The sequence below is a fragment of the Vitis riparia genome, chromosome 18 (genome assembly GCF_004353265.1).
Source record: "Vitis riparia cultivar Riparia Gloire de Montpellier isolate 1030 chromosome 18, EGFV_Vit.rip_1.0, whole genome shotgun sequence".
In the NCBI taxonomy this organism is placed as follows: domain Eukaryota; kingdom Viridiplantae; phylum Streptophyta; class Magnoliopsida; order Vitales; family Vitaceae; genus Vitis; species Vitis riparia.
The window spans coordinates 10,398,516-10,423,440 of NC_048448.1; the positions used below are offsets into that span (position 1 = coordinate 10,398,516).

Genomic DNA, 24,925 nt, shown 5'->3' on the forward strand with positions numbered 1-24,925 from the left:
TAAAGAGCGTCTGAATGAACCCTGACGCCGACAGCGTTTGGGAACCGACAGCTTCTCTCACAAAGAATTGGTGGGTGGGTCCGTCTATGCTGTAATCGAAAAGCAATACGCCCCATTGGCCACTTGCCATTTTTTCATATTCAAGGGAACCAAAAATGACTCCCACCTCCAGGCGAGGCTCCACCACTCGTCCTAACCCATCGACTATGGTATGCCACCATTTTCTCTTTTTCTGCTCATTGTGGCTTCATGGTTATACATCTATTCATCTTTGATTCATTACCAGAAATCCCTTTTAAGGTTGGTGGAACGCATGTGAATGTTTGGTGGATCGATTGGACATGTGGATTGATTGGGTATGTTAGGTTTCTATGTTCCATCCGAAGTGTCCTTACCGATGCCATGAATAGAACAGTAGTTGCCTTATAAAATGAATAGCATCGTAAAACCTCAATGAACATTTCTGTATAATTTGCCTTGGATTTAGGGAAGATTTGGACTCGTATTATGGGTGAGAAGAGGAGGGGGAGGAAGTGGGTGGATTGGATTTTGAGTGTAAACAAGAATTTATGGGTCTGTTTGGGAAGAAATCAATTCTCAAAAAATAATTTTTTCTGTTCTCCCAATTTTAGAATAAAAGTTTGGAAATTTGGACGTCTTCGATTTATTTTCCTGTTTCCAAATGTTTCTTAAAAATAACTTTTACCTCGAAAAAATTAAAATATGCTTTTATAAAACATGGTATTTTCAGAATAATTCTCAAAAACTTATTTTGAAAATACTTGACTATCAAACATGTTAAAGATTCTTGAAAACAGTTCCAGACATAGCCTAAACTGCCATTTCTGTTCTCCCTTTAAGGTTGGGACTGGTGGGGACTAGAGGCTTCTTAGAATACAAAGTATGCTTAACATGACTCTCTGTGGGTTGATTCTAATGTCATACTTCCAGGAAGTTCAATATTTGAAATGATGGGAGGGCAAACTTACAGTAGAAATGAAAGAAAAATGATTATCTGAATGAGTTCTCCATATGATTTTTGAGGTAGGCATGATAACATATATCATGTAAATTTTTAGATATTTATGGAGTGTTTTATTTTTTATTTGAGATATCATTTGGGGAAGTCATGACATTAATAAAGGCATTCTATGCGTTGGTGCCTACTTGTTCATTATTAACATGGGAAAGAATTGGTTTTTAGTACATGATTTTGCAAGAGTAAGCAACACTATATATAGCTGCTGAATGGACTTTGATTCACTATTTCACCAAATCTTCAATAATAATAATAATTGCATGGTGTATCATTGCCCAAAGGAAAAGAAATTTAGAGAATCCATTTGAAAGGAGCATGAAGCCTATGATTTGTCCATTTTGATGGCTGCTGTTGTCATTTTTTTTCATCATTAATGGAACATCTCAAATGATTTTGTGACTTGTTTCCTTGAATGAATTTGCAGTTGCAGTGTGGAAGGAGGTCTGCAATTTGAGCAGTTCTTTGGAGATGGAATTCTGGAGGTCCCTCAGTTCTAACAATGGATTAAAACACCGCCCTTTGAGTCTTCTCAGGATCTTAAGGGGACTGATATGTTTAGTGTTTTTTCTTTCAACTGCATTTATGTTTTTGGTGTATTTTGGACCTCTGGCTGCTGGCCTGATGCGGCTGTTTAGCATACGCTACAGTAGGAGAGCAACTTCTTTCATTTTTGGTCTTTGGCTAGCCTTGTGGCCCTTTCTATTTGAAAAGATAAACAAGACTAAATTCATTTTTTCTGGAGAAACTGTTCCTGAAGACCAGCGTGTTTTGCTTATTGCCAACCACAGAACAGAGGTTGATTGGATGTATTTCTGGAATCTTGCAATGCGGAAGGGTTGCTTGGGCTACATCAAATATATTCTAAAGAGCAGTTTGATGAAATTACCTGTCCTTGGTTGGGGATTTCACCTTTTGGAGTTCATATCCGTGGAGAGGAAGTGGGAAGTTGATGAGCCAATTTTGCGCCAAAAACTGTCGACTTTTATTAATCCTGCAGATCCCTTGTGGCTTGCTGTCTTCCCCGAAGGAACTGATTTTACGTAATACTCTTTTCCTTTATGTTTCTTAAAATTCATGTGTATGCAGCTTTCTTTAGACAAGAAAGAGGACATTTCTTTTCGACATGAAATATTTTGAGACTAATTCATAGGCTGCATATTTGTAGATATCATCTTTCCTGATATGCTTTCTAGTTTCTACAGCCAATGATGATCCTGGACATGTTTTGGATTTGTCAATATCTAGTTTGTATGCAAGTTGTATGTGCCATTATTGTATTTCATCATCCAATTAATAAGTTGAGAATTTATTTTGCAATTTCTACAGTGAAGAGAAGTGCAAAAGGAGTCAGAAATTTGCAGCTGAAAATGGACTGCCTGTACTGAACAATGTGCTGCTTCCTAAAACGAGGGGTTTCTGTGCTTGCTTGGAAGTTCTAAGAGGATCCTTGGATGCAGGTTCTTTCTTCATAGATGTGCTTAAAATTTTATATTGCCATCTTATTCTTCCAATATCCTTATATTCTGCAATGCTGTTGTCACCATTTTCTCTATATGTAGAAAATATCACTCCTGTGATTCAGAGAAGTTAGCATGTGTTATTTGTTGTTATGGGCATTATTTTGATCATTTGCTGTAGTTGGGGAACATTTGTCTTTATGACTACTGATTGAGGGTATTGATGACATGTAAGATTAAACTTTGGTAATATATATTGTGATTTTTGGAGGCAAGTAAACTCTATTTCACTCCTCTCTTTCTTTTCTTTTCCTTTCTCTTTAATCCATAAATGATTAATGAATTTATTCATTATAGAATCGTGATTATGACATTCTTAAAGTGAAAAGCTTTGTTTTAAGATGTGAGGTTTCACATGCCTCCAGATTCCATAACTAGTTTAGAACTTTTCTCAAGAGAGGAATAAATTGTCTTTGGCAGCTCCTATAGATTTTAATTTCTATAAGAGGGTTCTACTCTATTGTTTCAGAATTTGGTCTTATTATCACTCATCCATATATCCCATGTGTCATTGTTCTATATATGTCACGACTAGCTTCCATATCTGCTGATTTATGCTTTATAGGCTGTTGGATAACCTGACTCTTGTTTTGCTTAATTGCTTTGTGTAAAAGTTAACACAACAGTGGTTGTGAATTCACAATTGGATTCATCTGCTTCATTTTTTCTCTTTTATTTTGGGGTGGGAGGTGGTTAAACCGGTGTGATCTAAATGAATCAGAGCATCAGTCATGAGGATTAGCTAATTTTTAATAAACCAATTTCTCCTTGCACCTTGGGCCATATTAGTCAAGGTCAAAATTAACTCCAGACTGATCTATAGTTTTACACCTTCATGGGCTTCATGCTGAAGCTTAAATCTTCATAAAAAAGAATACTTCTGGTTGTATAGCTTTTAGAACCTACCTCTCATTTTAATGCAATCACTTAACCAAAAAATTATGTATTTCACATATCTGCTAATTCATAACTGCTATCTCATTTAAATGGACGCTAAATGTGGGAAGTTCTTGGTTTGGCATATTCTTTATCAATTATTGAGCTCTTTTAGCCCCTCCAAATATTTCTTATGTTCTTATTTTCAACAATGCAGTCTATGATGTGAGTATTGCTTACAAACATCAATGCCCTAATTTCTTGGATGTGCTCTTTGGCGTGGATCCTTCAGAAGTTCACATGCATGTTCGACGTATACCTGTCAATGAGATCCCAGAGGCCGAAGGTGAGGCTGCAGCTTGGTTGATTCATACATTCCAGATCAAGGATCAGTTGCTCTCCGATTTTAATAATCATGGGCATTTCCCCAATCAAGGAACAGAAGGAGAAGTTTCTATCATGAAGTGCTTGGCAAATTTTTCAGTAGTGATTGCTCTGACAGGCATATTTACATTTCTTACCTTTTTCTCATCCATTTGGTTTAAGATACACGTGAGTTTAGTTTGTGCATATATTGCTTCTACTTTATTTGATATTAGACCTTCATCTTTTCTAGGTTTGTTAAATAAAGCTTCAAGAAAACGAAATGAATAGTTATGCTGAAAGATTTGTACATGACCAATAACAAGTTCTTGTTGTGAACTTGATTGTGGAATGTTTGTGTCTCAGGACGTGTAAATGATTCTTGTGACACTGGTTGGATATCTCAAAAGAAATGGTCGGGTTTTGTTAATTCATCATTTTGATTGCCTTCATTAACAGGAAATTTGAGTTGCTTAGGAAGCTCTTTAGCCATGTTTAGAAGATATGGCAAAAAGGAGCTTCCAATTGTTTCTGTTTTACATGCCAGATTATGCCTCTGTTTTCGTGTTTCAAGCTAAGCTCTGTTTTAAATCTCTTTCATTCTGATATTTTCAGTATCATCTAATCATCTTCCACGAAATTGGAGAGTGACCATCTTATGTTTCTAAGCTTTGTAGTTTCATGATTTTATCCCTGTAGTTTCTGTTTGTTATTTGGAGATGCAGGATATCCAAGACAGTTTCCTGATCAAATGGTTGTTGAATCATTCTTGAACTGAGTATCCAATGGGCAATCAACAAAGTGAAAACCTATGAAGCGGAAATTATCACTGGTGTTTAGTTTCCTCTATTTTTGTCTATCTCGAATGAAGTTGGACTGTATCCAAATCACAGGGCTTACATGTGCAGAGTACTCAAACCTATTTACTATTGTTAAGCAAGAAAGAAACAGAAAGAGAAAGGGAGGAGTTGGTTGTTCTGAGTATCACCCGAAAGTGGTTCGATTGTTGTCATCAAGTTAGGTTGGGATGGAAATGGTTTGTGGGAGCCAAAAGAACCACGTCGACCTTCTTTGCGTGTCCCTGCCTTGCTAAATACCCTTCAAGTGCCAGCAACAACATACAACATCATGCTTGTTGAGTTATATTTTCATCTCTCCAACTAACTCTCATAAATATTTAGATGTAGTCCACCTAATTCTGGTCCATTTCTGCTCAAGTTCATTGATGTCAGCCAGGCTCTGGCTTGTGTTCTGTTAGGGCTGAGCTTGCTGCAGAATCAAGAGTTGAGATCAGTTTTGCCTGTTGCATTACTAACAAATTGCTAGTATGGAGGCAAATCCCATTCGTGAAGCGGCACTGGAACTTAAAAGTTTTTAAAAATAACCTTAAGGTTTTCAAATTAGAAATTTAGCCTCAAATGTACCAAAATATCTCTTTTTCTATGGTATAAAAGGTGCTTTCATTTGAAATGGGTATGAATTTGTTTGAATGAGGGTATTTTTATCCTAAAAGAATTATTCTTCTTATTTTAAAATTTTGAAAGTTATTTTTGCAACACGAGTTCGTGTTTTGATCCTTTTAATCAAATATCCTATTTTCAAATATGCAAATGTCAATATTTTTTTGGGTATTGCTGTTATATCCGCATATTAATTAAAAACACACAATATTTTCTATTGAAACATTCATATTATGTTTTACTTATTATAGTCATTTTTCCTTTTCAAGTCAACATTCACATGGAAGAGAATATGTATTTAGATTTTGTTATTTCAAACTCAATGACATATGTTTTCTAAAAACTTAAACTTATATGATTTGGATTCAACACGTATATCATATTTTTGTAACATCCTTTTTCATATAGAGATATTGATGGCTCTTTTTAGACTAACAAATATGTAAACGGGAAAACAAATATGCAAATTATAGAGAGGTGGTTTGTGTTTATCGTCAAACCAAATTTTGATACCGCATTAAACTACTAATTTTCGCAAATACTTGAACTTGTAGGATTTGAGTTCAATACGTATATCATGTTTTTTAATACCAAAATGGATTTGTGTATGCTTAAATTACCCGTGCCTTTATGTACATGAGCGATTACTATTCACCAATAAAAGAAGCGCTACCAATCAATTGATGGTCATTCCAAGGAATGAGAATGTGAAAGCAAATGGTATCATCATATCGTTTTCTAGTAATTGAACTCTTTCCAACATCGGAGGAGCATCTCGAGGTTCTCCGAACTCAAACCGAAGCTGAGTAGATCGAGCATTGTCGACAAATAGAGGTGTTGCTTGCTGCTTCTAATCATTTGTGATAGGAAAACGGCCTTTTGCACGCCGTCAATTTAAATCAAAAGCCAAAGTCTTCAAATTTCTAAGAACAACCCATGATTCTAGGCTTCAAAGTGTAAACAAAAAAAAGATCAATTATGTTTATGGTTATTAACCTTGAATTATGTCTTATTTCACAATACCGACTAACCACCTAAGTGGTCATGCTGTCCCCAAATTAACTCTTCATCTGCCAAAATTTTCCCATGAGGCAGCCCATGATGTATGTTTTTAACGTTGTTCTAAGCTTATGGTGTATGGAGTTTCGTATCTATCTTTTGGAAGTTTTATCCTTATATCCTTAGGAATCTTGTGAGTATGATGAAAGTCCAACCATTGCATTTCAAGCAGTATTTGTCTGCATCCGAAGACAACTCCACTTTGGTGTGAGCCATTTTAAGACCTCTAAACGAAAGAAGTAAATGGTGGACACATGAGTTCAACATGGTGAACTAAGCCCTAGACGGGTAATAGAATTATCGAAGCTGAGTAATCTACCTGGACATTTCCAACAGATCTTCCAGGGCAATACACATAAGCTTGGATTCGTGTAGAATTGAAACATCTTTTCATTAAAATCTTACTAATTTCCACAAACAGTGAGTGCACAAACCAATAAGAAAACACTTAATCCTATTTAGGGGCAATAGTCAAATAGATACACAAGAAAATAAAAAAAGATAGTAGTAGAAGCAAATTGTATTAAATTGCAAATAATAAGATAAAAGAAATTTGTACAAAGAAAGAAAGAGAATACCTATTTGAGAATTCAAAGAATATAAAGCAAAGAGTGTCGCTTTCTAGGAATTATCATTTTAAGTGATTCACTTAATCCAAGTACCTTGTATTCAATATGGTTCTTTTCAAAAATCATTTTCCCAACTCATTGTAGGTACACTGAATTTTCAATTAATTTTTCTTTTAGATATTCTCTAGTAATAAGTTTTTATATGTTGTTTTCTGATTGGATTGATTAACAATTATCTATAACAGAAAATATGACCCTTAAGCTAGCTTGTATGATCGTGTTAACGCGAAAATGACAATTATATGTATTTTGTCTAAACGAAAGACTTGTGTAATCAATAACACAACTATTAAAATTATATTTTTAAACGAGTGGTTTATATCAATTTTCGATAATGATAATCATGATAACAAAGCGGGGGATATCTCGTTATGACCATCTCACTCATGACTTGAAAGTCATATAAAAAATAAAAAAATGATACAAATTGTTGACTATCTTCATTTCTATTTGAACCAAATTAGATTAGTGTACATCGGGGTTACACGCATGCTCACATATACACAATTCATTACTATAATGTCACACACTATAAATACAATAATGTGGCAATAACATTAAGGTATCATACACGACTTCAGGATGAACAATAAATGCGAAGGCTTTGACAAATGAAGTGGACAATTTATCAAACGAAAGAAAGAAAAAAAAAACACTAATACATAATTCTAAAATATTCCTAGGAAAAAAAGCAGTTGAAATCCTTCCATGACAAAATTGTAAGACTCGCATGAGGCCCGGCCCACACGATTTAAATGGAACAAACCGTTGAATAGTCTTATATATCCAACAAGCAATTATAACACCCATAAATTTGGGAGCACATCTAGGTAATTTCGTACTACACTTCCTATGGTTGGTAGTATGTATTATATAAATTTATAACAAGTGAGTAGAGATTTAAGTGAGGGGAGAAAATTGGGGAAGGGAAAATTAATTCTGAAAATGGCCCTTTGGCAACCGCCAAGTGAAGTTAAAAAGAAGCGAGTAACGAGGTGTGGGTGTGGGCTGTGGCCGTGGGAGGAGGTTAAGCTGATGTGTGTCACGTGGTGGTTGTTCACCACTCCACTTTCTCCCCTTTCTTACTGTCGTCACCTTCTCACGTGACTTTATGTTTATGTGTTTTTAGGAAAAATAAAAATAAAAATAAAAATAACCATGTAGTTAATTGGGAAGGTTTTCGATACGTGACCATGTTTCTATATGCTTGTGAAGAGTCCTAGTTTCTATTCTTTTAATGGGCCGACTGAATTGAAAAGAGCATTAAAATTATTGAAGGGTAATATTGGAATGGAAATAATGTGTTGATTTTGGATCAGAAATTAGATATTTTTGTTCAATTTATAGAAACGGAATATGGGGATGATGTAATATTTGATTCTGAGAAACTAAATTGGCTGGATTGGAAATAGTAAGTGTGGAGGGACTAATTCTATATATAAAATCCTGGTATGAAAATAACTCTCCACGGTCCAAACTCCAACGACTCTAACCTCTCTCAAATCTGAACTGCCTCGTCTTCGTCCTCCAATGGCGATATCCCCAAAGCTTTGTCTTCTTCCACTCCTATGTTTGCTAGGTATGCGCCACTACTAGTTCCAAATAATCATGCACTGTCGTGATTATGTTTTACTTTCAATTGTTTCTTCCCATTTTGAGTTTTGATTTGTTTGTATCTCTGATCTATTTTCAAAATAATGATTTCGACTTCTAACTTCTTGATCTTAGTAGTTCTATAAGATCTGACCTCCACCATTGTGGTTTATGAACAAATTGCAGTGAGCACAGTTTCGGCCACAGTGTTTACCCTTGAGAATCATTGCAGCTACACAATATGGCCTGGAACTTTGTCCGGCAATGGCGCCGCTATCCTCGGGAACGGCGGTTTTGTATTGCCACCTGGTGCATCGATCCAGTTGCAGGCACCATTTGGATGGTCGGGAAGGTTCTGGGCCCGAACTGGATGCAACTTCGACAGCGCCGGCAAGGGTACATGCATCACCGGAGACTGTGGCGGACTGAACTGCATCGGTGGCGGCGTTCCTCCGGTGAGCCTTGCGGAATTCACTATCGGTGCCAACAGCGCCGATAAAGATTTCTACGACGTGAGCCTCGTGGACGGCTACAATGTGGGAATGTCGATTGAAAGCTCGGGCGGAACCGGAGACTGCCAGAGGGCCGGTTGTGTGGCTGATCTGAACTCGAACTGCCCGGCGGAGTTGCAGATAACTGATTTAGGTTCGGTGGTTGCATGCAAGAGTGCGTGCGCAGCTTTTAACACGGCCCAGTATTGTTGCACCGGCGACCACAGCACCCCCCAGACATGTTCGCCGACGCAGTACTCGGAGATATTCAAGAAAGCGTGCCCGACGGCGTATAGTTATGCTTATGACGATCCAACCAGTACCTGTACTTGCACCGGGGCAAATTACTTGATTACCTTTTGCCCCACCGCATTTTGATCATCTTCTTCATCAAATTACTCTTCTGTTTGTTTTTCAAATTTAGCTGTGACTTTGGCGTGCGTGTTCTTGGATTTATTCTTGATTAATTTAGAGAGCATTGCTTTGCTTTTAATTTATTTTTATTTTTTTTGGGGAATTTGCATGTAGGAAATATAATTTAATAAATCAGGAAATATTTTGATTTATCAGTTTTGAGTCTAAAATGAGAGTGGTTGGGTACAATGAAGTGCGGGGTCATCGTGTTATGAACCTGTCCCTGTTTTTGTGGCACTAAGGTGAAAAACTGGAAACATGGGTGATGGGTCGGCTCAATGCAATAAAATTGAGGTCGGCTACAAGGACTCCTCCTCCCCCTCCTCTATTTTTGTAAAAATCAAAACAAATAAATATAAAATACAACAGTGATTTCATCGTCTAGGACTCGGAGATGGAAAACATTGGATTAATCGAACTAAAATAATGATTTTTGGCATGAATTATTTTTATCATTCGTGTTCTACTTTTTCAACGTAGTGACAGGCGAAAGGAATTTTGTGCCCTGTAATGGAGTGATTAGATGCAAGAAATGCAATGGATTGGACGTCTCTTTCACGATTGCACTCTTCGGAGCTTACAATTATTAATTTTTTTTTCCTCCTTTAACATCAGAGCGTTCACATTTTTCAGTCGTGCATACTTCTGGGCAGGCGAACAAAATTGGCCCCATAAAATTCACCTTTTGAATTGATTTGCCTACTTGCAATGAATGTCCTGTTTAAAACCCAATAATACATACATAATTTGAATGGTACCCATTTTAAGATATTTCTTTACGACATGAGTGGCTTTGGATTCTTATGCAACGCCCGTTGATGGCGCAGGTTTCAGATTTTGTACAATGATTAGGTGAAAATAATTCACGGATGAACAGTCCATACACCAATCAAAGAAGAGAAGGCTTAAAGATATTACAAAGAGAAACAAATAAGACGAGCTTTTTCTTTTGCTGGGCCTTCGGCCAACCTCTCAATTCAAATGATCTCAACAGCCGTTTTCACATTTCTTTTTTTTTTTCTTTTTTTTCTTCCTTTTTTGGTAGACATTACATTTTCAATTTCCTCTACATTTTGGCTTTTCATCTTTGAAAGCCAAAACTTAGTAAACAATTCCACCCAATCCTTGTTAATGATATTTGGGCTGGGCGGAAGGAAAACCCTACATCTAGGGCACGTGTAATAGGCGCCCCCCCACTTTTCTACAATTAAAAAAAGGAAACCCTAGAAAAATTACAAGCCCGGGAATGAGAAGGAAAGGAGAAAAATGAAAATCTAAAGCTGGCCTATATTTTACAGACATCTCTTACAAGGAACTGGAACTAAAGGTAAGCCTGCTCCGCAATCGATTCAACCATGATAGTTTCATCTCACCAGAGCCTGTGCACTGACCCTCCCCTTCATCCTGGCTGCTGAAGAGGGTTTCATCAGAGCAGTCAAGGGATGCTCCACATGCCAAGTTGTAAGACTGACATGCTGAATGGCATACCCGAAGCCTATTGTCACCATCCTTGTCACACTTTTGGATCGAGATCTGATCAGTTTTGAGTCAAAAGGTCATCAGCCAAGCATCTTACTATAATGTAATAATGGTTATGGAACATTAAACAATCATGGGTATGGATGGGTGTTTCCTGAAATCATTAATCAACATGCAACCTATATGAATATTTCATAAACCCCCTCCCAACAAGCCAATATAAGGGTGAATGATAATTTGCTTGATTTCCCAATTTAGATTGATCAATAGAAGCAGAGGGCTGACACATAAAATTAGATGTTGCACCATACTAGGAAGCTTAAGAACATGATGAGGTAACTGACACATAATAGCTAGAGACGATCTCACCCTAGGACACTTCCACCATAAGTTTTTCGGTCAGAAAGATGCTTCCCCCATAATTAGATATGCATTAGGTTTAAAGCAATGGGAAAAGCCCAAATAAGAGAGGAACTATTTTATCATGACAAGAAGGACAACTTACCCAGCAGGCTAGCCGTTTAGCAGCTGCATCACAGTACCCACTGATAAAGAAATTAAAAACCTTCCTAGCAACACTTGGGAACAGCCGACGATAGTTGGGCATAACAACAACCACTTCTAGCTGCTGCAAAATACTTGGTTCACTAGGCGCACAATGTTGCCCAGAGGCATCACTCTCCAGCACCTCTCTGCAATCTGAAAGACTGGAGAGGAGCAGGGAGCTGTTCTGGCAAGTGTAGCCCGCATAGTCAGAACATCGAAACTCACAAACTCCATTATCACAGACCCCTCCATGAAGACTGCATTGTTCATCGCAAACAGCTGCATATCATTTCCAAGCAATATGTTATAAAGAGAAGCAAACCACCAGAAGACATTCTAGTGACTCTAGTGCATGCTGCAAGAAAGGAACTTAATTTTTTGATTGGGGAAAAGTTGTTTGGCAAGCTTCACCACACAATTAGAGCTTAGGGTCATTTGAAAAGTCAAAGCATTCAAGTATAGCTAGTCATTGAGGTAATCTAACAATTGCGGAAGTTTGTGTTTTAAGGAAAAAACATTTCTTGTTTCGTTAACACAATGAATGTTTTGGAAAATATGTCTACTTATTTACCATGAAAGAACATGTGACTGCCAATAATTAAGTGGACTTCTCTTTTCACCAAAATCAGGCAAAGTGCCTAGTAATCGTAGGAAAAAAAAAAAAGAGGAAAACACCCTTCCAAAATTATCACATTTACCAGTAGAGCAGTCGATGCCAGTGTATCCATTAACACATTGACAGACCCCAGATGGAAGGCACTTGCCATGTCCATTACAATTGCTAGGGCAAGAGCCTGCAAAGAGAAAAATGAAAAGAGATCTCCATTTGAATGTCAAATGTGAATATCGAGTAAATAAAGATAAATAATAAACTCTGGAATTCTTTATATTAAGTTTTGTCTAGTAGACAGATTAGTGACTATAGAATGGAGGGAAAGGGATACAAAAAGCTCACGTTTACTACAATCATGACCATGAAACCCAAGAAAGCAATGACACCTTCCATCAACACAGTCTCCATTGAAGTCACATGAATTGGGACAGTGCCCAACTACAGGAACTGGGGCACTGCCACAGAGTTCATGGTAAACTGGGCAAATTAGCTCACCTAGAGGCAAAAACAAAACAAAGAGAAACTTAGTATAGAGAATCCAAAAAACAGATATTTTGACTATGAAAAATAAGCAAAATAAAACAGCATAGTCACCATTGAAGCCTGGGAATTGAATTGGTCCACCGGCTTCAGGACATACTTTCCAAATACCATCCACAGCAACCTAAAAAGAGGAACAAAACAAAGTTTAAATATATGCTTTTACCTCTCTTCATTTGCCTAATAAAAGAAGTTACAGCCCACTTGCACACGAAAGAGAACTTTTGCCATCAAAAGAGTTGAACATTTACCAGAGTAACTTTATTTTAAAAGCAAAAGGAAATTTCCATCATAACCCCAAAAATAGACAGGAATAATTTACATGCTGCAGTCAGCTTTTATCTACATCACAAGTGACTAGACTTCTTCAAGGTTTTAAGTCAAAATGTCTGCAGTATGTTGCTTGATTGAGGTCATCCTCTTCCTAGCACTCTATGCACAAAATTAGATATGTTTAGATCTGCCCTCTTTAGTGTACATGTGCTTGCAGAAGCACATATTTAGTGTTTAACCAGGATATAACAAAATAAAAATAAAAATAACCCATGCCCACAAGAATATAAAAAAAGCTCACAAAAAAGGAACACATCAAGGCTCTAGATTATACCTCCAGAGTGTTGTTTATACACCTATGCTGATAGCAACCATTTCCCTGAGTTGTAGAACCCCGTACAAACCCAGTTCGTACAAGTGATGAGGCCATACATCTATACATCAAAAAAGAGGGAAATCATTATAAATATACTGTCTTTCAGTTACATAAAAGTCACATATAGCCAACCCTAGTTTACAAGTCAAAATTCTCTCCCCCCTCTAAAGTAACTAAAATCAGCTACCTTAAAGTTTCTAAGTAAATATCATTAGTACAAGTTATATTCAGATAGCACATGGCTGAGACATGCTACAGAGGCTGTGAAGTTTCAAGCACCAATTTTCTTTTGATCATTCATTCACAAGTTTCAAGTACAAATCTCACCTAGAGTTACTTCCTCGCACTTCACCCAACATTCTGTCAGGTGCCCGAGCACTGTTAGTATCTGTACATGATCCATCAGAGTAAGCTACAAAATAAGTGCAATAATCGGCCAATGATGATTGCCCACCTGCAATAGCCAATAATACATGTTATGGTAAGCCAAATGAATGCCAAAATCAATAAATTAAAAAGGAGGTCATGATATGTATTTAGACTAATTCTATGTCCATCAGCACATGTATTGAAAAAGATGTATGCATCCACAATATTATTATCTGAGGCAGCAATTACCATCTAAAACTGGAATATTAGGACCCACATATGAACCCATGCATTCACAAAGCATGCATCATCCATCTATCCATGTGGAGTATAAGAGAAAGTGGTTTACGGCATACAATATGAACCTCTATGGTCACAAGGCTTTTGAGACATACCATTGTTCACCTAAATGATCCACTCTTTAGCAATAAAGACCATTATGTAAGGGGCTTGATTATGGGATCAACAATGCACAAATGCATTCACAGTAAATCTCAATTTTGAAGGTGTAACAGCACATCAAATTATCAAATGAGATGACCATGAGTTCAACGACACTCTGTAGACGTAACTATCCACTTGTATACCACTAAAAGAGAAAATGCAAAAGCTAAGGCATAACACACACCTTTGTTAGCCTGTGGAAAATAACGGGCCCACTGAGGGAGGTCTCCACTATAACTTACAATTGGGCAGTAGCCCTCTGCCTCCCTGTTATATGTGCAGCCCGATGACTGCGTTGTGTTGCAATGGTATGCCCCCTTCCAGAGATTGCAAGGGGAGGTAACAAATTCAGTTCCTTGGTTGCGGCCCCAATCAAGGCGGTCTGCCATACTATAATTAGCATGATACCAGCCACTATCCTCTAATAAAGCTAGTGTCATTTTCGAAACAACAGATCTTGTATCCACTGAGCCCGTCATAATCTCATTCATCAGAAGCCTCTTTTCCCAGTGAGATCCTGCAGGCAAGTTCAAATATTTGTCACTATAGGACAGATAAATCCTGGCAGAGTTAATATTTAATAGGAAAATATATGGTAGGTACCAGACAGCATCAAATCTGTGCAGTCTTTATCACAATTTTTTTTTTTTTCGGAAAGGTAAGCATTTAAATTTTGGTCATTCACATCCTTTTCCAAACATTATTTCTCCAGATATTTCTATCCCACATATTAACATCACATTATCACCCAGTTTCCTTCAACAGTCAAAAGAGAAAATGTTTAAAAAGAAAACAAGGAAAAAACCTGAAGTGCCGCGTCCTCCTCCATCTTCTAATTCTAAACCAGTAAAATTTTCAGAGAATGCCTGCCAATAAGACACTTATCAAGGGTTTGTTGATTTGTTGGTTTGTTATTGGAAATCTTAGTCACAGAATGTCACCAAAAACAAAAAATAAAAAAACTAAAACTGCATATTTTCTGTTTAAAGGAAAAAAAAAAAAGATGCTGTGCATAATAAGTTGTCAATACCCCATAATGGTACCGTGAGTGCATGACAACACGAGGAAGCACCACACGCGTCACTGTTCGCCCAAGCTTTTCATCAACAGTTTGTTCAATGACCTGAAAATAGACAATACGATTGAAGGAAAACTGCATTTAAAAATTTGGAAAGGTTGTCACACTGAAAAAAAGGAGGCATAAACTAAGTGAATACAAATTGATATAATATGATCCACTGATCTAATGCCCAGGCAAAAGCAAGAAATAAAGGAATAGAAAGTTCATCCAAAATGAGCAATTTTTAACTTCCAAATCTTTCATTATCCATCCACTTGCTCCCATTCCAATTATCAAGTCAAAATACTGTTTCTCCAATATATAAATGTCCCAATTAAGAAAAACTTGATGCAGATTATTTTTTGAAGGAATAATTAAATGACAGGTAATAAGCCAAACGGATTTGTTAAAATCATGGTTTATATTAAACAAACATTATTTATTTTGGGATCAAGGAGTGGTGGCCTTTTGACTGGAGGTCCATCCTAATAACAAAGCAATAAAACAGATAATGCAATGGGGCAAACAAAAGAATGTTGTTTCATATTTCACATCAAAATCATTCAAAAGAACTATCAAGACAACAGCCATGGTTTCTAAAGTAGCTGTGTCATGGTTGACATTTCACATTTCAACAACAATAGATTAACTATTGGCTCTAAAGTATAAAGCAATCTGGGCTTCATTCCAGTCAAGAAAATAAACCAATCAACCCATAGAACCACTTTTAGTTAGATATTATAATTTCTAAAACAATTTGTATGACAAACTGCAAGAAAATTATAACGGTCACAGGAACAGAGTGATAAGCATTTGTCAGCATCACTTACAATGACAAGGATCTATGTTTAAAAAAATGTAGGGAGAACAATCCAAGTTCCAAAAACCAAGGTGTATCCTTGGAATTTCTCTAGCTCTTTCAGTACATTGGGAATTAAATGTTGAAAATACTACCATATCTAGACAAATGTGAACAATTGCTGATTTTACAATCACAATTTTTTTGCAGATTAAAAACCTATATAAACGGCATATCATCCCAGTCTATAATGTGGATCATTCATCATAACGTCATTGTATTTACCTGAGCACGTCTTCTTTTCCTCTCATCCCGAAAATGTGCAAAGGCATGGGGATCAAAGCCGAGAACATGCATAACCTGGACCAAGGCCAAACTAGCTGATGAAAACAGGAGTACCTTCTATACTTCTATGATTTCAATAACCTTTTTTTTTTTTTTTTTGATAGGTAAACATTTCAATAACTTAAAATCAACTGACCTCATGTATTAGAGTAGCTGAAAGCAAGGTCTCCGCTTCAGCAGTCAAATGACGAGGAGCAACATTCACATGCCCTGCAAAAGGGAACATTAGCATTAGTTGTTCTTAATTCAGGTTTCTGAGGCAAAATTGGGTGCATTTTTTGCACCCACAAAAAATAATGCTTCATGAATAGCTTACCAGCTATTGCACGACCCCACTGATCACGTTCACATGCCACTGCCCATGCAAGAGTGTTCCCAGTCGTTGGTCTGGTAGTTACCAAAAGAACCAAATCTGCATCGGCTACACCCTCTGGAAAACATACAAAAGAGAACAGTTATTTCTAAAGAATATAAGAAAAAATAGGTAAGCAATATACAAACTGTTGTTGCACCAACAATGATACCTTCTACATATGCACGTGGAAGCTGCACACCTCCATCTTGTCCACATGCAGAATATCCACTCAACCGCAGATTCCCTTTTACAGGTTCAACAGCCAAGGCTCTTTTAAACCAATCTGCCGTCTGCCCTAAAGCCTGTATTGAGTCACTTTTAGAAATTTAATCTGTTTGAGCAAAACCTATCTGACAATAATAGTGTAATTAACGTCTTAAGACACAGAGATCATAAATTTTCGCTATGATATGAACAAGGTCTTTCTAGAGGACACGACCAATTAATATAAAAATTCAAATGATCATCTACAAATTAGCATGCATATCCAATTACAACATACCTTTATCATTATTCTTATTATTTTTTGGATCTTTTCATAAAGTTAGGGGGAGACGATGGTTGGATGACATGTTGATTTTAGATATGTCAATAACTAGTAAGAATGACAAATTGCCAAACAATATGAGCCAAGCATGAAGTGATAAAGTAGTATAATCATCAGCAAGAATTATAACCTTACGAAGGCGGTGCCTTTTGTCTTCACCAGCTATATCATCCAAAGTGCAGTTGTACCAGCAGTCACCAAAAATTGGAGGATCACTATGAGGGTTGCAAGAAGGGATGCCAGGAGCAAAAGTCACAGAACTTCTTACAGGAGGCTCGCCAAGCTGGTTAAAAGAAAAATGGAAAAAACCAATACTAAAATTAGTTATAATGCCATGGCAAGTTTACAGTCCAGAGCCTACTGGCTCACTGAAAACAACCCACCTTGACAATGTCACCAACATTCCGACAGTCTCTGTCAGGAGAATGACCAACAGCGTCATAATTAAGATAAATTCTAATCGGTTCCTTCACATCCTCTTGCTCCTCTGAAAATTTAGAAACGCTAAGCAATGCCCTCCCTTTGCCATGAAGGGGTTTTGAGATACCAGATTCCTCATAAACCTGCGGGGTAACAGAATACACTTTGCGACCTGGCCGCCTCCTTTGTTCCAGTATCTGGTCATGGATGCAGGAATGAGACACAACATTTCTACTTCCCTTTTCCACACCTTGCGCTTGCAGTTGGTGTTCTTGGGATTTTGCATTAGCAGCTTCAAACCATGCCAATATCAATACAAGCTGAAGCATAACCAAGATGCCCAAAAACATAAGGTTAAAATGAGGTGCAAAAAAAAAAGAAAAAAGGGAAGATCGTCATGTACAGAACTGCCAGCTTTTTCACCAAAGAAATTTTTCCTGGAACTATTTTATGGCAAAACAAACCGCACCTTGACAGATATAATTTTGCTAAAAAGCTAGCAGATCTACTAAATACTTGAACTCATACTAGCCACTATCAAGCCAGAGCTGAAATACTTGAATTCCAAGAGACTTGCTAACCTCAACAAAAACCACAAATAGCAAGCGATTCTTAAAGGGTGACCCCAGAAATCCTTGAACTTCAACAAATCTGAGCATTGATGTTGGCTAAAAGCCCAAACCCTAGATCCATTGAACCCAGCTAGGAATTACTCAAAAGAAGAAAAAAAAATAGAAATAGAAAAGAAATAGAAACTCCAAAATTTACCACTTCAAACACCTAATGCCGAAAAGGGGAGACAAGAAAAGAGAAAGCATGAAAAGGAATTAACTAAGCACCATGAGATCTTGAGAGTCATGTAAAACTCTTCATTGCTAAGAAAGCTCCTTTCACAAAAAAAAAAAAAAAAAAATGTCCAAAATTTCTCCCACAAACAAACCCAAACCCCTGTTTGGTTGCCGAGAAAACAGGAGAAAAATAAATGACAAAAATCAGAGTAGCATTTGTAAAATTCCAAACCTCCCATCCTTCCATGAATTCTCGGGAAACAAAATAAAACCCTAAATCTCCATTTCCAACAGCAAAAGTAACTGAACCAGAGCTTACCTCGAAAACAACAGCGAATCGGAGCCTGCTCCAAAACTTCGTCCTCGAAGAAACGGCACATGAACTACACTGAAACTTCACCTCCATGAAATAATGTGCTTGACGAGAACACAAACGACGCTAATTCCATCAAATCGCCGGCGATTTTCCAATCGGCTCCAAGACCCAGAAAAATCGCAGGCTGTTCTGCATTTCAACTCTTTTACAGAAGCCGATTCCAAAAATTCAAAAAAAAGCCCAAAAACCAGAAGACCCAAAAACAAACCCTCTACCTCTGAGCCGTCCTGATTCGGACAAAAAGCAAAAACAATGGTACAAAGGAAAGGTCTTCTCGTTCTTGGGTTTCTCAGTTAAGTATATATATATACCCGTAGACTGATTCAATTTTGAGGTAGGTTATTACAGAGTCTTCAAACCCTTTTGAAAAACAACACTAGACTTGGCGAATTATCAAATCTCAACCATTTCAATGCCTCAATGGTTGAGTTCAGCCTTGGAAGGGGGTTTGTGGGTAATGGGTTACGGGCATGGATGAAAATTCTCTTTTATATCCCCTCCTTTTCTCTAATTTAATTAAAAGCTAGTGGGTGATATAAAATATTGAGAAAATATCTGTTCCATCAACACACTTCTACTTTTCCTTCAAATTACCAAATAACCAGCTGACAGCTTAATAGTCAAATTACCAGATATGGATTCATTACTAATTATATAGCTTTGTCTTTTATCCAATTATTAATCCCGTTGCTGTAAATTAAATTACCAAAACAGTACTCGTTATATTAATTTATTATTACAATGTCACATGAATTTGAGATTCAAATTGTGGTGAAGGTTTGAACCAGGGAACATAACGGTCAATAAAAAAATTATTCTTGTATTAAATGTTTTATTATTCCTTGGTGGCTACGGCATTTTCCCTTTAACGTGTAAAAATAAAGGATTAATTAATTAAAAATAATAAAATAATCTTCAAATCGTAAATTTAACTTTTTTCGTCTTTTTATTTAAAAAATAATTTATTTTTTTTATATAAATACCTTTTACTATTCCAAATATTTATATATGTAAGTTTTCAAATAAAATGTCATTTTAATAAATAAAAATAACTAAAATATTTTTATTAAAAAAGGATAAAGAAAACTTATGAAGGGTTAAATTTTGAAATTTAGATTTTTAAAGGCTCTTTTAATTAAATAATCCAAAAATAAACAATCCCGGGTCATTGTTGCTTTCAAATGGATTAAAAATAAACGTAATCAATAAAGGAAATTAACTAATATGCCAAATAGGCATGATAATGAATTTGTTGATTATTATTTTTACAATTTGTTTAAGCATATTGAAAGGAAATATTTTTCAAAATAAGAAATTATAATCTATTAAATCCTAATACAGATTCTCATGGTTATTAAATAGAAGTATAAATATATGGGATAAGGATACAAAATAATTAGATTGAGATAAAATAATAATAATAATAATAAGATTAGGATAAGATATATAATAAAATAACTTGGATGCCACGTATGCTAGAGTAAAAAAAAAAAAAAAAGATAAAAACACGTCACAAAACTGTAGTGAATGAATGAATGAATTAATAAGAAAAGTTGAACTGAACATTTCCATATCATGAGCTATTTTTCCATATAGCAAAACCCCATCGGCTATGGAAAAAGTTTTCATTAAATCTAATGATAAAAAAGAAGAAACAAAAGGAGGCACATCTTCCAGGAACTTTCACCCAGAAAAAAATAAAAGACAATGAATCTTAATCCGCCATTAGCCGCTTTCGATTATTTATCATAATGAATGGCGTGTGATGAAAGCGTAGGAACCAGTCCCAAACAAAAATTCATAAAGCAAACCGTCGGTACGACCGGGCGCGGGCGGACTGAAGTGAAGGTGGAACTCAGAAGAAGTCGATAAATAAAAAAACAAATAGTCGGGTACCAGATCTGACAGCCACAATAAATTGGGGAGTAGGTGATCTCGCCGTTAATTCAATTAATAAATAAATAAATAAAATCAGAGTGGTGTGTGATTGAGATTAATTGTATGATCACCGAATTATGATGGATCAGACGTACAATATTGATCACTGGGTTCCTGCCTTATCCTGTTGGGGTCCACCGGCGTACGGGTACACTCTGTATGAGGGGAATGGCAAAGGGTAAATTAATATGGGCGCGACAATTAATATCACGGGCTTTTCTATATTTGGGGGTGCCTCTGATTATTATATTATTGTGAAAGTAAATGTTTTTTATACATTTAGAAATTTAAAATATTTTTAACTTATTTTTTAATAATTTCACATATTTAAATAATTATTTTTTAAAAATATAAATCGAAATAATAAAAAAAATTATTCCAAAATGTCTATTTTTCTAGTTTCATTTTTTTTTTTTGGAAGAACATAAAATTGTTACCGTTGTAAAACAGGACATGAATATCTAATTTACGGGATTTATGAGAAGTATTGTTTTTTTAATTTTACTTTTAAAAAATAGATTTAATGTAAACAATAGAAAAATATTGTTTCTAATAGATATTCATTTTTAATTTATATATTAAAAAAAATCTTATTTAATGAAACAGCAAGATGTACCCAACTCGCCCTTGCCTGAACCCATGACCATGAGGTATTATTGGAGCAAATGCGAAAGTCCAATGCACGGCTCCCAGAGCTTGTCCTCATTGTTTCTGGAGCGTGGGATCCAGAAGAGCATTTATGCGCGTACTAGTCGTGGTATTTAAATGAATGGTCACAATTCTCAGCTGAATTCAACATTTCACATTCTCACTTTTTATCAATTCAAAATCTGCCCCAAACACAATTCCCACCTTACCCCTCTACATTATTCCTCTATTACCCCTCCTTATAATATATATATATATATATATATTTTGCAATTAAAAAAATGGGAAAAAAAAAGAGACGAGAGAGATTGAAACACGGGTGGTATTGGTATTACTTGCAGTAAAGATTTGGTTAGGAACAATTCCAATAGAAGGGAGATGAGGGATAGAGAAAAGGCATGGAGAAGCAAACGACCGGAACTAGGAATTCTTTATGGTATATGACTTTGATGAGAGGAGGGTGGTTAGGTTTGGTATTTTGATGACCTATAACCTAAGCTTTCATTATATTTTTCTTGCTACGCTCCCTCACCTTCTTCCCCATTTGTCTACCCCATCTTAAATCATTGTCTATTTGCATACCATCACAAATCGATGTATCATTGTCTTCAGCTGTTCTCGTTTACCAATAGTAGTTAGGATACAGCTCATTCAATTCAATTAATAAACCTCAACTTTTCATTATTTTAGAAGGGGATCACCCCAAAAGTGGCCCCATCATGGCTTGCACCGTCATAACCCTCTTAGATGCCTAGGAAATAGCTTGTCTTTGAATTAGGGTTGATTGTATAATCTCGTGTAAAATGCTAAGGTATCGGATTTGTTCCCATTATAATTTAAATATGTATAGTTGAAAATATACATACATATGAAAATATGTAGATCATTCAAAAATAATATAAATAATTGGTATTAAGGTCTAATGATATAAAAAAAAATGTATATGTGATATAATCTGATCGATGATGTATTTTCGATACTTATAAAAAAATATCATTCGACACTATTCTTATTCTAAAAGCTAATCAGTGTGAAATCATGATCAATAAAATCTTTTATGGTATTCAACACCAAATTTACATGTTAATTGATATTTAATAATGATAAATTAAATATTTTATAGTTGGAAATCACATCATACAAGTCTACTCTAAAGCCATGTTTGGATCATTGATCCTAAGGTTACAAATGAAATTATTATACCCAATGACTTATTTAATTTATGTTGATGTATAGTTGAAAATGGTAACACAACCAGACAAAGTACATGTAAGAATTAATGGGCTATGTAGCAATGGAGTAGAGTGGTGGCTTATTTTTGAAAAAAATGGAAATATTTGGTCTTTTTTAATAGACATAGACTTTCCATTGTCTTGTGGTGGGGCTGTACCTTTTTCTTGCTGAATCCTCTACCTATCTCAGTGTCTATCAAGCTTTAAATTCTGCCAAATTATGGGAATATTTCCTTGCTTGGATAAGGATTCACTGCAAACAATCAGACTAGGTTTTGGCATCATTGGGAAAAAAAAGGGGGGATTAGAAATTTGGAAGGATGCAGATACCAGAAAAATGAGATGGGCATGGCAGCCTGAGAGTTCACATTACTTGAAATGTGATTTTTTTCTGCAATATGGGTCTTTTTATGTTTGCTCTAAATCACATGATCATCTTACCAGAATAGAAGTTTTGACGTGCAATATTCAACAGCTGCAAGAAAATCATACCGGAAATGGTCATAAGGATCCAACTTTTAACCCCATTCACTTCCATGTGAGTATGTACATGACACAAGCCTCTCCTTGGTGCTTTATGTGAGGTAATATAATAATAATATTCAAAAAAAAAAAAAAGAAAAAAAGAAAAGAAAGGAGAAGGAAAGGAAAAATCCTTTTCTTTTTCTTTAAATATTACCAACAAAAAGTCGGTCAGGAGAAGAATACCACTATTGAAAATTAAGTAGAAGATGAAACGGTCTGTTACACAACTCGGCTTCTATTTCTTACTCCTCCGATCTCTATCAAATTTAATAACATTGAAAAAGAGAGACATGTTTTTGAAAAGCGAGGTGGGTATTGTCTTAGGATGTGGACCCGAGCTTGTTTTGGGGCATTAAAAGATGCATATTCCGAAAAGGAGCAGAGTTTAATGACATGTTGTTCTGCTGTTACTCGCAGCCCGGTTGTTGATCAGATGAAGAATTAGGAATTTTGTGACTGCCATTTCTCCTTTTCCCAATTGATATGAAAATTTCACGACCTCTCCAACTCAACCCATTTTGTCCATTACCATTGCTTTAGAGCTGGACTCGGCTTGAAGTTTGGATGGAAGCCATTGGACTTTTTCTAAAGTTACCATCATCATAAATGGTTAGGCCAGGGAGTTGGACCGGGACCTTCCAAAAGGGAAAAATATCTTCAGGCCAAAAAAGTTTCCGCTTAAAAAACTTGGGACCTTTTAGGTCATGTTTAAAGTAACTGGTCTTCCCATTATGCCATCGTACTTTTAGGTTTGAGATCCTGTGCCCAATTTAACTATTAGGTTGCCTGCCACCAACAAAGTAATAAAGTAGATGAACCATAAAATGATCAAATTGAGGCACCTTTGGTTTTCTATAAATAAATAAATGAATGAATGAAAGAATAAAGTTGTGCAGGAGGCAGTAGAAGCCAAACTGAGACCTCCAAGGGAAGGCCCATTTCCACTAAAAGTCATTTTGGTGGGGTGTCCCAACAACTATCGTATTGATTATTGAACCCTTGGCGTTCTTGATTCATGGGTTGGGTCTAGACTTGAGTTCTACTCTTTCTTATCTAGTAAAAAAAAGGGAGCCGAGCCCAGTGGTGTCATGTCAAAGCCAGAAGTGTATCAACTCAAAAGGCTCTAATTGAAGTGACCCATGCTCTAAATATCCGGGCCACTGGCATGTGGCAGTTACCTTACCTTACCTTACCTTACCTTACATTACCTCCTTGCAAATTTGCAATGCCATTTGCCCATTTTTACCACAAAATGTAATTCAATCGAAGCATTGACCCTTCATAAAACCGATGCCAAATGAGGCACATGAATACGATGAAAGCACCATCTTCACTTACAACTCGGCTTTCCTCCTACCCACATGGAAAATACAACCAAAGGGTGCCTATGTGTTCCCCGACACGATCATTTATCACAATCCATGTATACAACATTACAGGTGGGAGTTTAATATAGTTTCCGCGCATTGGAAGGGATAAGTTAGGTACCAACTTGTGAGATAATTGAAGTAGCACATAGGGTCCATTTAATGGGCACACTTCACTCTATGAGTGTTGGTGGGAACCCACCTTTGAACCATTTCAGTTTCACAAAATTGGTGTGACTCTCAATACATTTTTCACAGGAACTGCTCCAATAATTAATGTACGTATACGGGGGAGAAACATTTTAATAATTTAATAACGCACAGGCTAATTTATAATTGCACAAAAGTAAAAATACGTCCAGGGTCTCCATTTTTTACATTATTTATAGCTGAATGACACGGATAAGTACAGCATAAGGGTCATTATTCAACTTCAATATGAGT

General features: G+C 36.2%; 3 protein-coding genes across 9 annotated transcripts; 2 read left to right on the forward strand and 1 right to left on the reverse strand.

Moving 5' to 3' along the window:
- On the forward strand, nt 1-4,232 carry LOC117905941 (probable 1-acyl-sn-glycerol-3-phosphate acyltransferase 4). Of its 6 annotated transcripts, none has more exons than XM_034818829.1 (4): nt 1-209; nt 1,464-2,079; nt 2,366-2,496; nt 3,650-4,232. In XM_034818829.1, the coding sequence occupies exons 2-4, from the start codon at nt 1,508-1,510 to the stop codon at nt 4,084-4,086; spliced, it is 1,140 nt and encodes a 379-aa protein (XP_034674720.1). In that variant the 5' UTR covers nt 1-209; nt 1,464-1,507; the 3' UTR covers nt 4,087-4,232. The 6 variants fall into 6 exon arrangements, with proteins under 6 accessions (XP_034674720.1, XP_034674723.1, XP_034674725.1 ...); XM_034818832.1 differs by lacking the exon at nt 1-209 and adding an exon at nt 275-356; XM_034818834.1 differs by lacking the exon at nt 1-209 and adding an exon at nt 286-300.
- Nucleotides 4,233-8,350: 4,118 nt separating this feature from the next.
- Nucleotides 8,351-9,524, forward strand: LOC117905943 (pathogenesis-related thaumatin-like protein 3.5). The gene is made up of 2 exons (XM_034818835.1): nt 8,351-8,522; nt 8,723-9,524. Exons 1-2 carry the CDS (start codon nt 8,474-8,476, stop codon nt 9,403-9,405), a joined length of 732 nt encoding a protein of 243 aa, XP_034674726.1. The 5' UTR covers nt 8,351-8,473; the 3' UTR covers nt 9,406-9,524.
- An 831-nt stretch (nt 9,525-10,355) lies between these two features.
- On the reverse strand, nt 10,356-19,233 carry LOC117906722. Of its 2 annotated transcripts, XM_034819886.1 has the most exons (17): nt 18,715-19,232; nt 17,571-17,927; nt 17,318-17,470; nt 16,810-16,942; nt 16,602-16,715; nt 16,422-16,495; nt 16,226-16,300; nt 15,112-15,204; nt 14,887-14,947; nt 14,266-14,598; nt 13,596-13,722; nt 13,227-13,326; nt 12,674-12,743; nt 12,422-12,574; nt 12,165-12,260; nt 11,426-11,745; nt 10,356-10,974 (listed from the first exon to the last, which is right to left on the reverse strand). In XM_034819886.1, exons 1-17 carry the CDS (start codon nt 18,799-18,801, stop codon nt 10,747-10,749), a joined length of 2,574 nt encoding a protein of 857 aa, XP_034675777.1. In that variant the 5' UTR covers nt 18,802-19,232; the 3' UTR covers nt 10,356-10,746. The 2 variants fall into 2 exon arrangements, with proteins under 2 accessions (XP_034675777.1, XP_034675778.1); XM_034819887.1 differs by lacking the exon at nt 12,165-12,260 and having other exon boundaries at nt 18,715-19,233.
- Nucleotides 19,234-24,925: the final 5,692 nt, after the last annotated feature.

Bases quoted from the DNA above. Each gene is read 5' to 3' on its own strand.
- LOC117905941 (XM_034818829.1), top strand. From the start codon at position 1,508: ATGGAATTCTGGAGGTCCCTCAGTTCTAACAATGGATTAAAACACCGC. The intron at 2,080-2,365 runs GTAATACTCTTT...CAATTTCTACAG, and splicing joins CCCGAAGGAACTGATTTTAC to TGAAGAGAAGTGCAAAAGGA. The intron at 2,497-3,649 runs GTTCTTTCTTCA...TCAACAATGCAG, and splicing joins AAGAGGATCCTTGGATGCAG to TCTATGATGTGAGTATTGCT.
- LOC117905943 (XM_034818835.1), top strand. From the start codon at position 8,474: ATGGCGATATCCCCAAAGCTTTGTCTTCTTCCACTCCTATGTTTGCTA. The intron at 8,523-8,722 runs GTATGCGCCACT...AACAAATTGCAG, and splicing joins TCCACTCCTATGTTTGCTAG to TGAGCACAGTTTCGGCCACA.
- LOC117906722 (XM_034819886.1), bottom strand. From the start codon at position 18,801: ATGGAGGTGAAGTTTCAGTGTAGTTCATGTGCCGTTTCTTCGAGGACG. The intron at 16,716-16,809 runs GTATCATTGTTG...TATGTTTTCCAG, and splicing joins TCCACGTGCATATGTAGAAG to AGGGTGTAGCCGATGCAGAT. The intron at 12,575-12,673 runs GTGACTATGCTG...TTTTGCCTCTAG, and splicing joins TCAATTCCCAGGCTTCAATG to GTGAGCTAATTTGCCCAGTT.